At 42.3% G+C, this 16,884-nt stretch overlaps 1 protein-coding gene across 3 annotated transcripts; it reads left to right on the top strand.

Annotated features, from left to right (window-relative positions):
- Positions 1-254: 254 nt before the first annotated feature.
- Positions 255-16,231, top strand: TCTN3 (tectonic family member 3). Of its 3 annotated transcripts, XM_042787693.1 has the most exons (13): positions 256-629; positions 1,328-1,449; positions 5,190-5,320; positions 5,630-5,738; positions 5,809-5,927; positions 7,181-7,216; positions 7,621-7,695; positions 7,794-7,919; positions 8,932-9,027; positions 9,292-9,389; positions 9,998-10,163; positions 10,955-11,092; positions 14,816-16,231. In XM_042787693.1, the coding sequence occupies exons 1-13, from the start codon at positions 340-342 to the stop codon at positions 15,035-15,037; spliced, it is 1,728 nt and encodes a 575-aa protein (XP_042643627.1). In that variant the 5' UTR covers positions 256-339; the 3' UTR covers positions 15,038-16,231. The 3 variants fall into 3 exon arrangements, with proteins under 3 accessions (XP_042643633.1, XP_042643640.1, XP_042643627.1); XM_042787699.1 differs by lacking the exon at positions 7,181-7,216 and having other exon boundaries at positions 255-629; XM_042787706.1 differs by lacking the exon at positions 7,794-7,919 and having other exon boundaries at positions 255-629.
- The last annotated feature ends 653 nt before the right edge of the window (positions 16,232-16,884 follow it).

Here is a 16,884-nt window from a genome sequence, read left to right as displayed (position 1 = left end):
CAGGGGCGGGCACAGGGGGCGGGCCGAGGGGGCGGGCCGAGGGGGCGGGCACAGGGGGCGGGCCCATGGGCGGGCACAGGGGGCGGGCACAGGGGGCGGGCCGAGGGGGCGGGCACAGGGGGCGGGCCGAGGGGGCGGGCACAGGGGGCGGGCACAGGGGGCGGGCACAGGGGGCGGGCCGAGGGGGCGGGCGCAGGGGCGGGCACAGGGGCGGGCACAGGGGGCGGGCCGAGGGGGCGGGTCGAGGGGGCGGGCCGAGGGGGCGGGCCGAGGGGGCGCCTCGCTTTCCCGTCGTCCGGCGCGGCGGCGGGCCGCGTTCCCTAGTGACGAGGCGGCGCCATGCGCGGGGCCTGCGGGGCGCTGCCGGTCCTGTTGTTGGCGTGGCTGGCCGCCTGCAGCCCCCGCGCCCCGCACACAACCGTCGCCGCAGAGCTCGTCGCAGGGGCCGCTCCTCGGAGCGAGGGAGCGGCCTGGCCTCCTCCCCTCCGCCGCCGTGCCCCGCGGGCAGCCCGCGCCGTGAGCCACCGCCCCGCCGCCGGCCGCTCCCCCGCCCGCCTCTGGCCGCCCGGCGCCCGCGGCCTGCGCCATCCCGGGGCCGTCGGCTCGTCCCGCCGCTCCGGCGGCAGCAGGTGGGCAGGGGACGCGCGCCCGGCGCTGCCACGCGTGGGCCGAGGCGGGCCGAGAGGCGGGGACCGGTCACCCAGCAGCAGCCGCCGTTCAGCCGCGTTAGTTTCGCTGTCTCGTCTTCCGCGCCTCTCGGGCACGGGGGACAGCTCGATTCTGAGTCGAGGGCTTGGAACGGCTTCCCAAGGCCAACGTTTTAATGGCCTGGGTAAGGCAGGGCTTGGTTACACGGCGAGTATTGGCAGTGGGAGCTAGGAAGTCTTATTTTAGGGAAAAAAAAGAACTTTAATGTACATTTGGGAGACAGTAAAGCAATTGCAGACTGCAAGATGCTGTCAGCGAGGAAGACAGTTTCAGCTATTTGGAGAGTAAAATCTGTGGGTGAACCCTGTCTTTGCAGGTTGCAGTTGTGAGAAGGATGAAGAGAAGCAGTAAACGTAGACACTGAATTTTACTACTTTTTGTTCCAGGGAATTTCAGAGTGATCTCTAAATATAGAGAGTATCCACAGCTACTACAGTGCTGAGAGGCTTTCTGTAGCTGATTATCAATGCAAATTTGCAATAACTCATGTAAGCTGCTGAAAAGTAATACTGTGTTCTGTTGCTGCCATTTAATAATGTAAAATATGAAGTTATGCAAGAATATTTTCTTTAACGGTTTGCTGGGGCGGGGTGTGGGGGAGCGCGGCTTGTCTTCGCAGGTCTGTGAGGCAAGTGTGTGTGGAAAACTCACTTGTGTTCAGAAGTAACACTCCTTATCCTACTGACACTGTTGCTGTCCCTGGTGGATACGATCTGCTGTTCTGTGTGCAGCTGAATGATTGTAAGTACCCTTTCTTTCCACACATTTAATTCACAGATTGCCTCTGCTTAGAGAATTTTTTTTAAACTTGCATATTATAATATTTGCTAAGTAATTTGTCTGTTACAGTTCCAGAGAGACGATAGTGAGTCAGGGTCTGATCATCAAAGACAAATGGAAAAAATAATATTGTACTCAGTTTAAAGGTAGGGTCTCTGGCTAAACACAAATCAGCCTCTATCAATTGCTTCTGTATCTGAGATACCTTACTTAGCTTGCTACACTTAGAGCAGCAAATAAGGATTGATGTTTAAAATATACCACTATTATAATTTTCAGAAAGTGATTTTTTTATCATATCTTGGATTCTTTGTTTCATATGCTTATTTTCATGCGTAATTCTCTGCTGGGAAAGATTTTTCTCTAGTAATCATATACCCTTGTAACGTATGCCATTAACAGTTTTTTTTCCTTCTGCTTTCCACATTGTACTTCATTTGACTGCTTTGATATTCAACTCTCTGGCACTTATTGCAATTTACTAGGGTCTCACATTTGAGCACTTACCATTTTCTCTTTTGAGTCTTTTGCCTGGGAGTTTTGACCTATAGTCCCATCTACTTCTGGCTTAAATCATAGATTATTTTAGGTTGAGGGTGGTTCAGGAGGTTAACTGGTCCAACAACTAGTCAAAACAGTGTCAGCTTCCTATATTCTAGTTCTGTTTTCAGCTCTTCACATATGTTGCCTGAATGTTTTGCAGACAGGGAAGAGAAAACACAGCGAGAGCCTCATAGTACATATTATGATAGGTAGCAGTGCTAGAACTTCACCCATTCCCATTTTCATTAGGTCTCAGAGTAAAGATTAATTTTGATGAGGGATTAACCACAGCTGAAAGTGCCGTCAGGTTCCTGAGTATTCCAGCCTGTAGCTTGGAAGTAGCTAAATTTTATCCTTTTCCCACAACACGCATAGTATCATAGAAATAGGATCAGAAGGACACTGAATTTGTGATCTTATCAAAGGAAGGATGATCTGTGTCCAGATTGATGGCACCAGATTTTTCTGGCCATGTAAAATTTGGGCTCCATATCTTTCACATGATTAGTCCCACTGAACAAACCTTAGATGTTTGCACATGTATGTTATGTGTAGCACACCTGGGAACAACAGAATTCACTGCTCACATGGCCTTTTCCTTTTCTGTGTTTGTTGTTGGAAAAACATTTGTAAAAGACTTTACTTGGGATCACCTGAAGGATGATAAAGTTTTATGGTAGGAACAGCCTTCTCTCCTTTGGCTTTCCCTAAGGAAATATAGAAACACATGTGTTCTTGTTAACCAGTTGTGGAAGGAGCCCTTCCAGGATGGATGATGACATGAGTTACCACTGCTGGGAAATATAATCAAACCTGCTCTAGAGGGCCTCCTGGAAAAGGGCAAGTGGGAGCAGGCTCTGAACCTAATGAATTAATGTGGCCAGTAACAGAGAGATTGTGATGCACAAGTTGGCTTCTCTGTATTGAAACCACTGTTAGCAGATACCAGTGTAATGTTCAAGTTTCACTAATGCTTCTTTATGATACCTCTAAAAGATGCAGGTTTTTTTCTTCCTCTGCCTGTCAGTAATGGCTCTTTCCATGACTGTTCTCATTCTTTCTTGACTGCAGTACTCTATTTCAACTGTCTTTCCTGAAGTGTAAAACTTCCTTTTCTTCACCCAGTCATCTTTCTTGACTGATTTTTGGACAGTTGCCATCCTCCAATTGCTTTATTTTTCTACTTTTTCATACTGCTGTTCTGCATCTGACAGCTGTTCACAACTTGGCATTCCTCTAACCTCCATAGCTCATCACACTCAATCTTATCTTTCTTTTGTGCCCTCTGTGGCCCTTTCTTCCTTTTGCAGTTTTTCCCAGTACTGCCTTTTCACTGTCTTATGCTAAGGGTGGAGTTTCACACATGTCTTAAACTGATTTTAGACTGTATTGATACTAAATGGAGCACTGTGACTGCTCACTACATCCCTAACGGTTCCTTCTGTGTAATGATCATGTATGTGGCTGGATCAGGCAGTCTAGCTGATGCAACTAACAACTAATTCATTAAGAGGAAGATAGGATAGCAGTTCTCAGGGACAGTTGGAAATACTGGGTATTTTCAAAATTCTTAAAGTACTTTAAAAAACATTCCTGTTTCACATACTAGTTCCTCAAGATAACAACTTTATCTTTAGTCTTTGCAGGCGTTAGGAGAATATTGCTGATATTTCTGCTTCTAAATCAGTGGAAGAACGAATATGAGTGCATTTTAAGGTTACAGGAATCATTATCCATGAGTCCGACTCCTGGTTTTTTGAAGTTTATCCGATTTCAGACAAATTAAATTGTCTGAAGTTCTTTTTTGCTTTTTTCTACAAGACTAAATAGCCTTTAGTAGCTAGCATGCTTCGCTGAGCAAACTATACAATGAACAATTTCTATGTTTTCTCTGAAAACTTAAGCAGTTTGGATATTTTAAGTTTTGCTGCAGAAGGCCTTTTCTTTCAGTTTTCAGGTATATTTTGCATTATGTAATTTTGTTAATCTGCGCTAGCAAGTATTCAGCTTTGATAATAGAAAAGTACATAAAGAACTGCATTCCAAAGAAAAGAAATAATTCTGAGTAGCACAACTACTCTTCTTCAGTCTAATGATTATACCTTCAAGTGAATACTAGGAAAGCTGCTCTGTGCACCTATTTTTGTGAACCTTGCAGGAGCTTAATATTCCTTTGTCCTTTATCTCCTTAAAAGATTTAAATGACTGCTTGACTAATGCTGTAATCAGATATAAAAACTTTTATTTCTGCCTGCTGCTCTGTACGTCTGAGGATTTGCTCTGCCCTCAAACAGCAGAATTACATTGAGAGCTTAACTTTGTTTTTTTCTTCCCCCCCCTACCCTGCCCCCCCCCCCCAAAAAAAAAAAACCTACTAGACTACCTAAATTTTTTCAGTAAAAAATTTTAAATTTTTACATCTAAAAAAAAAAAATTTTTTGTAATGAAGGATACTGTCACTCACTTCTGTTGTTGGTATGATCTGTAGTCCTCAAACCTTGTAAGATGTTTTATTTGGTTGTATTAAAAAGTTTGTTTGAACAAGTCCATTAGCATGAGTCTACAGGATATGTCCTCAGTAATTTGCTGTTTTATGACTTACTGTTTTAGCAGTAATAATTTAATACCCTGTAACATTATAACCATACTGAATGCCACTGGGTCAGGAGGGCATTACCACAGGATACCAATAGAAAGTCTGGGGTTTTTAGAATGCCTGTTCTATTCGTACTTAGAGTTTTACCAACCTTAATTATATTGAATCTATTAAATGTTGCTTTTAGTGAACTCACATATTGTTGTGTTTTGTCATTAAAATGTCATGTGTGCCTAATTTGGGCATTTTACAGAAATTAGAGCACATACTAAGATAGTTGTCTTAAGCAGTTTTCATGCTTTTTAGAAAGTCACTTATGTGTATCAACACCTGTTTCTCATAAAACAGTACAAAATAGTACTCATCATATAATCCTGTTCATAGCTCATATTAGCCTGTTAGCAGTGTTACTATGGATTAATTAATATATGGCACTATCTACCTTATGATTACTGGAGTTGTTCCTTTGAAAAATATGGGCACAATATTTACTTTTTCTTAAATCTATCTTTTCCAGTAATTTGATATTGGTGGAATTTTTTTTTTTTTTTCCAACCTTTAGCAAAGCTGAACTATTTCCAACAGCCACAGGATATCAAAGGGTCTGATTTTTTGAAGTTCTTAGAGAAGTATGGCAGACACTCTTTCTTAGCACCATCAGAAGTCCAGTCATCATTCTCTGCCTTTTACCGGGTGAGCTGAAAGAAAATAGCAATCGGTTTGCAGATACACTTTTACTAAAGCTGTCTGTAAGGAGATCTAAAGATTCTTATTTTTCTACCTATAAGCCATGTTATCTCTCAGTTCCTTTAGTTCCTTATTGTGTAAAAAGTTTCTGATTAGTTTTCTTGTATTTAAATGTTTGGACAACCCTTTAGATAAAACTGGGTGTACACTGAGGAGAAGAATAAATTTGCCTCTGTGCCCTGATGATGTCATCACCTTGCTCTTGGACTTGGTGTTCCACAGTCACTTTGTGATTTCTCCAAATTGTCTTTTCAGGCTGGAGATCCAATCCTAATCTACTTTGATTCAACATCTGTACTGAGCACGCTTAGACAGCCAGTAAAAATGGGAACCAGTGGACTTTGTGTTGACGGAAATCCTGCTGGTTAGTAAAGGGGGAAGAATTTCTTAGGGTGGTTTGCTTCTGTTTTATCTGTTGTCATGTCTTAACTCAGGCTTCCTGGACAGTAAAAGCACAAGCTGTACTCGGATTTTTGCCAACTTGAGCAAGAGCTGCATTACTGACCCTGCCCTAGATGCTGCCTCCTACTACCGTGACTTCACTGTGCTAAAGGTGCAGGTCATATTTCTTCCTTTTGCTCATCATCTTATTTGCTTGACTTTTCATTCCCTTCCACTGCAACTTCAGCTAACTGGAAAACTAAAGGTCATCTGGTGTGTCATCCCTGATCTCGCAGTTTCTAAGGCCTTCTTGCTGAAAATCCTGTTAAAAATGTCACGATTGGTGATAATATCTCAATTCAAACTACTTTCCAGTAAACTTCAGTTATTAGCAAATTCTTAATGCATTTAACAGGTACTTCGTAGTTTTAATGGTTTAACTAGAACTGTCTCACACTTCAAACAGACTGTTTATCAAAGTGTTTCCATCTGTTCCATCAACTTGATCAGCCAAGCAATGCATGGTTTTAGTAAAGAATGGGGATTTGTTTTGCACAGTATGTTATTTCTAAAATCATATTGAAGGCCCATTATGATTGTTAACTTTATTTGCACTCATAGATTGAATACCATATCAATTTCTCCATTATTTATTCTGACAATAATTTTCAAATAACTGATCTATTGTTCAGGGCTCATCATGCTGGTCTTACTGAATGTTAACATGGAAATATCTCCTCTCGTCTTCTTGAGTTTCTCTGCTGTCCCAAGATAAAATGTCAGTGTAAATATTAACACCTTATTAAAGCGAATGACTCAGTTTACCCTTATACTGGAAATCTAAATCTACATAACTGTAGTAGATAGTCTTCTATTGATCAAATTTAATTGACGTTTTCAGGGCTTTTTTTTTTTTGTCACTGTGGACAAAATTTAATTTTTCCTTAAATAGAAGCTGAAGTAATTGATTACTTGATTGGATGGACAGTTTGGATGGGGCTTTAAGCAACCTGGTCTAGTGGAAGGTGTCCCTGCCCATGGAAGGGGGTGGGAACCAGATGATCTTTTGGGTCCCTTCTGACACAAACCATTCTGTGATTCTATGACCCCACGCTTCCAGAGGGGGGAGCTCCAGGAACGGATCAAAGGTGCTGATGCTTTAAAGTATCTGCGTTCTGCAGGTCATTGGCAGGGTCAAGAATAAAACTTGTCTTCTGATGTTCTAAAAATGCTTTCTGTCGTTTACGTCTGTGATTTCTAGATCACAAATTGATGCCAAGTTTTGCGCATCTGGAATAAATGTGATTCTTGTCGATAGAATAAGTAGTCTCTATTTAGTGATTGTTTCATGACTTTAGGCACTTGCAAACCGAGAAAATTGGTTGTTTTTTTGGTGTTGTATGTTGGTTTGTTTGTTTTCCCCAGGTCCCAATTAATGACACCATTGTGCAGTCCATGAAGGTCAGTCTCCATTGCCAGTGAAAATAATTTCTGCTTATGAAATAAAACTTACCCTGGAATCTTAGGCATTCACAGTAATGCCAATGGGTTGGGAGCTTGGGAGAATGGGAACGTTCTGTGCCCAAGACAAGATTTTTTGGGCAAAAATGTGACCTTATAGAAAAAAAATAGAGATATAAGGAAAGATGTACATTGAAATTAATGGGCATAGATAGGGCTAGAGTCAGGGAGGTAGCTTCTTCTCTTAGAAAAAATCGGGCATCTGGAGCAAGGTGATGTGTCCACAGATCACAGCTACATCAGGAAGGTAAATCTGACTTGGATGGAAAAGCAGTGGAAAAAGAGTAAGACAGGGACATTCCTTTTAAACAGCTGGTAACTGCTGATATGTTTACTGTCTCCAGGTAAAGGTCACTGCAGTTGCACCGCCTGGGGCTCCCCACATGAAAGACAACACATGTAACAACGTTGTTTCTGAGGTATCTGAATCTTCTTTCCTATGGGCAGCTCAACACTAGCTTAAAGTCATTGCCCTATTACCTGACTCTGCCTCTGGTTCTCTGATTTGGACTTTCAGGTGATCTATGAGATAGAATTCAGTGGCACACATGGGATTCAGAGTGTTTCTGTCCGATTCAAAGTGAACAACATCTCTGGGAATTCAGGATCGTCTCTGCAACAGCACTTTACTTTGCGCTTCTGGGTCAGTGACCCCATCCTCCCTGGGCTCTTATCAAGTTTGTAGTTTGTGACCCAGTTTTGCACAGAAGAGATGTGAAAAGATTAGAGCATTGTCGCTGTGGTATGGTAGTAGGAGAACCCTGGGATGCAGCAGGTGGTTGAAGGAAGGAGGGGACACTGCTCTGGTCTCAAGTAAACTGTGTTAATATTCAGGCTCAGTGCAAGCATGCAGTCTTGCACTGTACAAATTTGAAAGGGCTGATTATTTTTATCCGACTATTTTTTGCTGTTTTCATTTGGTTTGGTTTGGGGTGGGGGGTTGGGTAGGTGAGGAGATAGGGAAAGGACGAAATCAGGGTCACCAGCATGGTCTTGTGAAGGAAAGGGTTGGAGCTGGTGCTGTATTTGAGGTGTCCAGTGTTTGTGAACAAGGTTGCTGAGTTTATTCCAGATGCTTATTTAACTTTGACAGTGCGGTGTGAAAAAGAGTTACTTCAGAGGAGGTGGAGATCTGGGAAATACTAGTGCGTGTTGAAGTTCATATAAACCTTGTCACATAGAGGCAATGTAAAGTGGAGTAAGCGGTGACCTCAGGGATTGCTGAAATTATCCCCAGAGGCTCTCCCTATAAAACAATTTAGAAGTGGAATCTGCCACTTGGAATCAGGGTCAAGGCAGGGTTTGTTCTGCAGATCATCTGTAGAATTGCCCAGAATGATATATTTACTTCCTTAGAGACAAATGCTGAGCAATAGGAATTAATTGTCTCAAGAACTGCCCGGGTAGTATCTACATTTCAGGGTACTGATATTTAGTTTTTCACTTCCTGGACTGTAGATGAACTTGCCAGGTAAGAAAGAGGATTTGGAAAGAAATAATGGAGGTTTTAGTAGTGTATAATATTCAGTCATTCAAAAACCGGGTTACATTTACATTTTTGAGAATGTGAATTTGATTTTCTGAGATGAATGAATTTCACGGGTAATGATGTTTTCCTCTTGCTTTCTTTCTTCCTTCCCTTTTTCTCTTTGTAGACCAGGACTCTTTCTCATATGTTGCCCAGAAGTGGAAACCCTGGCTATATTACTGGAGCACCATTGTTGATTGCAAACAGTGGTGCCATGCAGCATGTATCTTTTTTTTCTGCTATCAAGTTTTATCAGTGGGTTTATTGACTTCTGGTACTCTACTGTCTGGACTTTTGTCATTCTACCTTTACTTGTGAGGGCATACCTCAGTATTATGTTGCAGCCATTAGCAGGCCTTTTGGTCATGATTGAATTGTAGTCCTGTGATAGGGATAAGGAGGAGTGTGGGGTGAGAGGATTAAGTACAGGTTGGGTGTCCTATACTGTCTGTTTATGCTTTTGGTTTCTTGACATGCAGTCTGTCAGATGAGTATTTTATGGAGTGAAGGTGATGGAACTTGTTCACAGTTCCTCAGACACACAGTACAATTTGGAAGAAATATGAGGACAGGCTGCAAGCTCAGGTAACAACACACTCTGCACTCACCCCTCCTGACACGTTTGGAAGGTGTGGACTCACTTAACACATTTTTCCATAGTCTCTCAACACACTGCTGTGGAGCCTACATCCATCCCCAAGGCCACCAATGGGTCTCTACGGATCTTTCGTATACTCCTAAGTGAATTGAATGTCATAGAGATGGTGGACCTCTAGAACAATCTGAACATTGTGAAAGTCTTCTGGGATATTTTGAGGTTGTAGTCTGGCAACGTGTCTTGGACAAGAGTTTGTATTTGAGGAGTGAATTGTAATGGAACCTTAGAAAGTGATTGTTTTGATGACTTGCATCATTCTTTTGTTGGTGACAGGGCAGTTATACAACCACTGATGTGACAAGATAGCTAAAGAGCTGACTCTTTTCCTTATCACGCATTACCCTGCCATACTTTTCATCTCCCTTCTCACTGCAGAGAGGATTGAGACTGCATTCATTTAATACCAGTACTTCTGTAATGATTCTGTTGACTCATAAGAGCAGAAGAAATATTCATTATAAAGGAAGGATGCTAATAGCAGGTTTTTTCTGTCTTGGAAATCACTTTGTCAAAGCTGTTATTTTCTTATTTCCAGCCTATCCCCAATACAGGAAGAAAGTAACTGTAGTTACATCCAGCAGAAGTTATACAAGGCTCTTCAGGGGATGAACAGAGCAGAGGACCTTGCTATAACTGGCAGTGCTCACTCAATCCAGGCGGAAGAGTGGACAACCATTCTGATTCGGAACTGCAGTGTGCAGGTAATATGAATGCAAAAAGACCAGCTGTGAATATTTTTCCTTTTATATCTTTGTATTGCCTTAGGGAAGCATGAGTATTGGAAAAAAATAAACAGCTTGTTCATCTGGCCTTTCTTTATGTGATGATACACTGACTCTCAGGGGTCTTAATGCCTATAAGCAGTCATTCTTATTATGGTTCATATTATTAGGATACTTACTAAACAACAACAACAACAAAAAAAAAACAACCCAAAACAAACCAAACAAAAAACAAAAACAAAAACCTGACAGCTTTAATGTCTCTTGAATCCTGTTCCTGCTAGCTGAATGGCAACAAGGAGTTTAATACTGAATCCAGTGTTGTATTACTTGGTTTTCTGACAGCCTTCTAGAACTAATACTACCTGCTTAATTCCTATTAATTTTATGTTTTTACTATTATCATCCTTTCTGATTTTCCAGTTTACTGGGATAGTTGTATATTACCGAATAAGGTTAAAATTTGCTATTCAAGTACTTATGGAGGAGAGAAATTCTATTTTAATAGATACTAATCTGTCAGGAGATGGCCTAATAGAATGCAAAATCCAAATGGTAGAGCTGAGACAAATTCTGTTTGGAAATGAGATGACAATGAAATGGATGTATCATTAAAACGGGTGGTTGACCTGACTGGAAGTTATGGGGTTAGTGCTGAAGTAGATCATTCAGGTTCTGTGACTATCCAAACTACTAGACTTTGACTATAATGGTCCTTTTTCACCTTTAAAATACTATATTAAGATGTTTGGGGTATATTTTATTTTCAGGCTGTGAATTGCACTTCCTGTTGCATGGTTCCTGTGACCCTGGAGATACAGATATTGTGGACTAATGTGGGCCTCCTGTCTAACCCACAAGCTCAAATACTGGGTGCACGGTACTTTTATCAGTGTCACCCCCTGAAGGTATGGAATTTAAACCCCCTCCCTCATACACAAAGGTAATTAAATGGGATTCACAGGTTATCTAAGAACCATGGAATCAAATGGTCTTGTTATTACTGGGCTGAGATTTACTGAACTTTAGCAGTGGTCTGGATGCAATGGCAATCCACAAATTATGATTGTTAGTAAAGATATTTTAGCAACGGTACCAGTCAGTACCACACCTAGCAGTTAAGAATTACAGCCATTTGTAAGCATACCAGTGAGATCACCAATGTATTGCTTTACTTTTAAATTATGTAATTTCCAAGTTTTAACCTACAGATTCAATATCTGAGAACTTATCCATTCTTTAGAGAAAACCTTTTCCTTTAGACTGCGCTGTGTCACTGGAGAGTTGCCTTAGTGACTGACCAGAAAACACAGAACCCAGAAAAGGCATTCTATTTGCTACACCCATCCACTATATGTGGTCACAGTTGTATCTGGACTTCTTGAAAATACAAGACAGTCTTAAATAGTGTAGGGCTATACAGGAAGTTACTTGCGGCTGCCTTCTCTCAGCTGTTGAAGGTTTGCATATGGGATTTTTTTCCCCACTGATCTCTCTGATTTTAAGGCAGATTTTGAAGGTCCAGACACAAAGCCAGAATAATTGTGAGGCTTCTTGTTGACTAAGGTGATTGTGCTTACTGTGTGTTTACTCATTGACAGAAGAGCTTATATCCATCAAGAGTGAAGGGGAGATTCTAATTGTGACTGATCAGCAGTCGCAACTTGTGATGAAGGAACGATTTGGTACGGAGGGCAAAAAGGGGTTCAACTGGCTGGAACCAGGAATGACAGAGAGATTCCTTGCAAGGAAGTGAAGTTTCCCTTGGTGATCAGAAAAAAGCCTCAGCGTTATCTGTAGCCATGCTGGAATGGGAACACCCTGGTGCTGAAGCTCAGGGGCCACCCTGGGGCAGCAGTACTGGGCTGGGGGATGGACCCACAGCCAGGCTGAGGTGCCCCATGCTGATGCTCTTGGGATTGGTGCTGGTGCAAGTGTATATAAGGAATCTGCTCATGATGCATTTTTGCAGACTTCATGTAGAACCATACATTGCTGTAGGACTCTGCCCAGTGCATGGTTCGTTACATTTTTTTTCTTTCATATTTAAGCACAGAAGTGTTTTTAATTTGCCTCGAGAGGTACCACAAAAAATTCCCCAACAAGAGTCTCAAGAGTCATGAATTCTGTCTTAGAGCTTTTTCAAAAGCCTTCTGCACAACTTTGCTCTAAAGGCAATCCCCTGAATTGTTTCCAGGGGAGTGAATGAGGTGGTGATTTCTCAGATTGGCTTAAACCGATATAAGCACAGGAGGTATGCTGCCGGTAGATTTCCTCTCCTGAGGTTAGTATGGCAAGCTGGGAAGCTAAGGCAGGGAGTGAGGTTGCTTTTTCGGCATCAGCGTGGTCTTAAATCAGCCCAATCTAAGCATGAAACTCCACATAGCTCAAAGAGTGAGTGTATTGTCTTACAGCATTCTGTTGAAACAGAAAGGAACTGACACCTTAGAAGCTCAGTCCCCTGTTCCATCTTTACCAACTGATTTACCAACCTGTCTCCTTTCTGAAACAGTACCCTAAAATCTGGGAAATTCATTGTTGTGTTGTGTCCCTGCTTTATTTTATTGATATTTTATTGAAAGGATCAAATCTTGTGGCAGACCTGTCTGTTTCTGGCAGCAGTCACCTGTTCAAAGAGCCAGATGATTTTACCTTACATAAAACATAATTTTATAAAAAATTGTTCTGGGTTGAGTGAGTGGTGGAGTTCTTTGGTGGCAGGGGAGGGGGCTGTAGGGGCGGCCCCCTGCGAGAAGCTTCTCGAAGCTCCCCCAGCTCCACTTCTGTTTGGGAAATTGAGCCCATCAGCTGCACCTCTGCAATAACGTATTTAAGAAGGGACGTGGTGACGGGCAGTCGGACTTGTGAGGAGGTGTTGCTGCAGCTGCATGAACACCAAGGTCAGTGGAGGAACGGAGGAAGAAAGGAGGGGGGAGGTGTGCCGGAGCAGAGACCCCCCTGTATCCTGTGGGGAGATGGCAGGGTGGCCCCCCCTGCCACCCATGAAGATCTACAGTGGAGCAGACATTGATTTATGGCCTGTGGCTTCTGCCTGCCTGATCAAGGTTTGGTGCCTGAAGAAGGCCGGGGTCTTGTGGGAAAAGGCAGCCCCGCTGCTGTAATTCAGCGCTGGGAGGATTGCAGCATGCGGGGGAGTCCCACGCCGGAGCAGCTCGGGAAGGGCTGCAGCCGTGGGAGGGAATCCAGTCGGAGGAAGTTAGTGACCCATGACGGAGCAGTGTGGGGAACGCTGCGGCCCATGGGAGGAATTCATGTTGGAGAAAGTTTCTGGAGGACTGTCTCCTGTGAGAGGGGGACCACGATGGAGCAGGAGGAACAAGTTCCAGACACTCCCCTCACCAAAGATAAGGGAAGTGGCAGCACTGACTGCACCCCCCATTCCCTGCCCCTGTGCCCCTGGGGGAGGATAGAGATATCAGGAGCAGAGCTGAGCCCGGGAAGAAGGGAGGGGTGGGGGGAAGGTGTTCTCAAGATGTGGCAATGCTTCTCACTGTCCTACTCTGTTATGTGTTGTTAGTGTCTGTAATAAATGTATGTTCTTTTTTTTTCTTCCCCTAATGAGTCTGCCTTTTGCTCGTGATCATAAAGGGTAATTTTTTCCCCATCCCAGTCCTGTCTTGAACCCCAAGCCTGGCTCTCTGTCCCTTCTCATTGCCGGAGGGGAAGGGAGAGAGAGCTGCTGCATTGTGGTTGGCTGCCAACCAGGCCTAAACCACCACAGCCTTTTTGGCACCCAACGTGGGGCCCGAGGGTTGCGATTTGATAAGGATATTAATTGGGAGAGGTAATGAGCAAAATACAGACTGAACTCTGTTAGTGGAATGATCTTTGCAATGTCTGTAGTTGTAATTGTGAGGAAGTTTGTTTGTTTTTTTTTTTCCAGGTGTGGTGAAGGGACTATGGGTGGATGTTTTGTATTGTGTCTCAGCATTTTTTTCAATGTGATTTTTTTTTATTTGGGTGTGAGGAAGTTCTTTTCGGTCTTGTTTTGCTTTCTCTTTGTTCTGATGTTGATGTGTTGTGTATACTGTTTTCTGTACTGAATGTTGGATCTCTTAATTCTTAAATACGTGATTCGCAGAGGCGAGGGGTGGAAAAAAAGCTGGAGATGCTGGGGGTTGAACCCAGCGCCTCTTACATGCAAAGCAAGCGCTCTGGCGCCCAACGTGGGGCTCGAACCCACGACCCCGAGATTAAGAGTCTCATGCTCTGGAGTGGGGTTCGAACCCACGCGGACAATCGTCCATTGGACAGAGCTATCTTTGCTTCTGTTCTTATTACAAACTGTCTGATACGTCTTTCATCTAAATAGAAGGCTCACTCTAGCAGGTCTTGAGTCACTGCTTCTATTCTGCAGATCTGTAATATGCGGTGTACAGTAGCTACTGATCTGTCCTGAGACCTGTGCCCTCAATTTACCTGTTAAGTATCAATTCTGGGAAAAAGGAGATACTCCACTAAATATATGTATCTGGAACAATTAACTCCTACCATCCTAAAGACATCTTGCTTGCCAGTCATCTACAGTGGGTCTCCATTAGCAAATCAAGGAGAGATGGATCTTTTGTGTTAAGGTTACTAAACTCTTTGTGCTTTCCTTCTTGTTACAGTTCCTAAGCACAAGCATGGTACCTTTGACAACTGTCGTTACCTTCACTGACATGACGGAATGGCCAGAACCCCCACGAGGCCAGCCCCAAGTACACTGGAAACTCCCGTATGACTTCTTTTTCCCATTCAAGGCGGCACTGAATTTGGAAAGAAGTTACAGAAGTGATCTGGCTGGCTATTTTTTGTTGATTCTAATAATATCTAGTATTCTCTGCTTTTGAAAAGTCAAATAGACAGAGCCTGAACTTAAAGTTCAGTAAGTAAATTGATATATTCAGAATATGATCCAGATCATAGACTTTTCTCCTCAGGTTTTTATACTGTGCCTATGATATCTATGTGCCTTCTATTCTTGTATTAAGCCACATGACTAGCTTCTGTCCTGTTTCCTCTCATGCCTCTATTCTCCATATGCACCATCTGCAAACCTCACTGCAGTGAAACGCTTGAGAGATGAAAGGATCGAGAGATGGTCCGTTAATAAGGAACAAGGAGAAGGATGTGAAAATGAATATTCCATGTTCCCAGAAAACAAGTGTGCTTTCTAAACCAAGCAGTATGGAGAGAGAAGCAAAATTCAATCCATTCAGTCATCTTCCTGTTGGAGAAGCACCTGATTTTTCTACCTGAAACTAACATTTAAAATACTGGAGGCTTCCCAGGTGGCCCAAGTTGTTATTTTATGAGTAGAGGTGTCTGCCAATCACCTTCAACCTGTCCTTGTTATGACAACCATGCCTCTGTGACAGTTTGACTCTTATTTTTCTGTATCTTTTCAAATACAGATATTAAATTTAAATTTTTGTGTTTTAATCACTGTTTACATTAGAAAGTGTTACGCAAAGCAAAGTAATTGTAAATGTCCCATCTTCTGAAATTTAATTGAATTTTAGTTATTTGTCAAGATAGCTTCGTTCCTGATTTTTTTTGAAGAAACAGGCCCAAATATGGCTTTTCCTAGATAAGAAACATTCTCTTGTGGCTCCAGGTAGGAATTAGACTGATAATGATAGCCATTGAAATTCTAGGTGGTACATCAGAGACGGCTGTGAACAGTCCTAAAGAAAAAAAAACAATTATTTTAGGAAGAATTTGTAGATGTATTATGAGACTGAAGCTTATTGCAATACCTTACCTCTGGCTCAGTCTCTGGGACCAGAATGTAAGTTTATTGTTTTTGAAGTTGAAGGTGATCTTTGGATTAACTAGTCTGCCCCACTGCATCACACAGGATAAAGAAATCTGCTTGATCATTCCTTGAAGTTGGTGGACAACAGTATATTTTTTTAGCAAAGGATTTTTTATTCATCTTAAATTCTTCAGATGGAATAATCTGTGCCATCTAATGTCAAGTACTCTGGTAGAAACAATAATGGGCAAGAAAATAAAAAAAATCTGCCCTAGTTCTAACAAAATGTGTTTCCTGTTTTTGTACATATACTGTGTACAGCAACTTTGTTGCTCTGCCTCATGACAAACTTACAGACCAGTGAAAAAAACAAAAAAAAAAAACAAAAGAAACAAACAAAAAAAACAACAAAAAACTAAACCAGAAAAACTTGTAATTAGTTGGGATATCAAAGGAGATAACCTGAATAAACCAAAACCATGACCTATCTAAAACATGCAGATTATGTGGTAGCTTTACATATTTATATTTCTGATTGTTTGCATGGTTTATTAGCTTGGAAAGAATTCCGTGCTAGTGTCTGCTACTTCCATTGCTTCTGATTCTGGGGCAGCCCATGAAAACCAGCCTGAACAAGTGCATTCAAGTGTTATGTATGGCTGGTGGTATCAGTACAGCAACAAGCTTTGATTTTAGATAGACATGGCTTGTCAACTGTGCTTCTAGTATCTTTGCAAAACTTTTATCAAAACATAGTTGTAGGGTATGTCACATGTCCTCTCATGCTCACAACTTGTAGAGTCCAGGAATTTAATTTAGAGGTGACAGTAACTGAATTGAGTAAAGGGTTAGTTGGAGAAGCTTGTCAGATGTCATATCGCTAAGTGTGTCAGGATATGGCTTGAATGAAAAGGATCTCGCATCTATTTCCTGCGTTAT

The sequence above is a fragment of the Tyto alba genome, unplaced genomic scaffold (assembly GCF_018691265.1).
Source record: "Tyto alba isolate M040663 unplaced genomic scaffold, T.alba_DEE_v4.0 Super-Scaffold_1, whole genome shotgun sequence".
Taxonomy (NCBI): Eukaryota; Metazoa; Chordata; class Aves; order Strigiformes; family Tytonidae; genus Tyto; species Tyto alba.
Note: the sequence above shows the minus strand (reverse complement) of the source record. Positions and strands in the feature narration are given on the sequence as shown.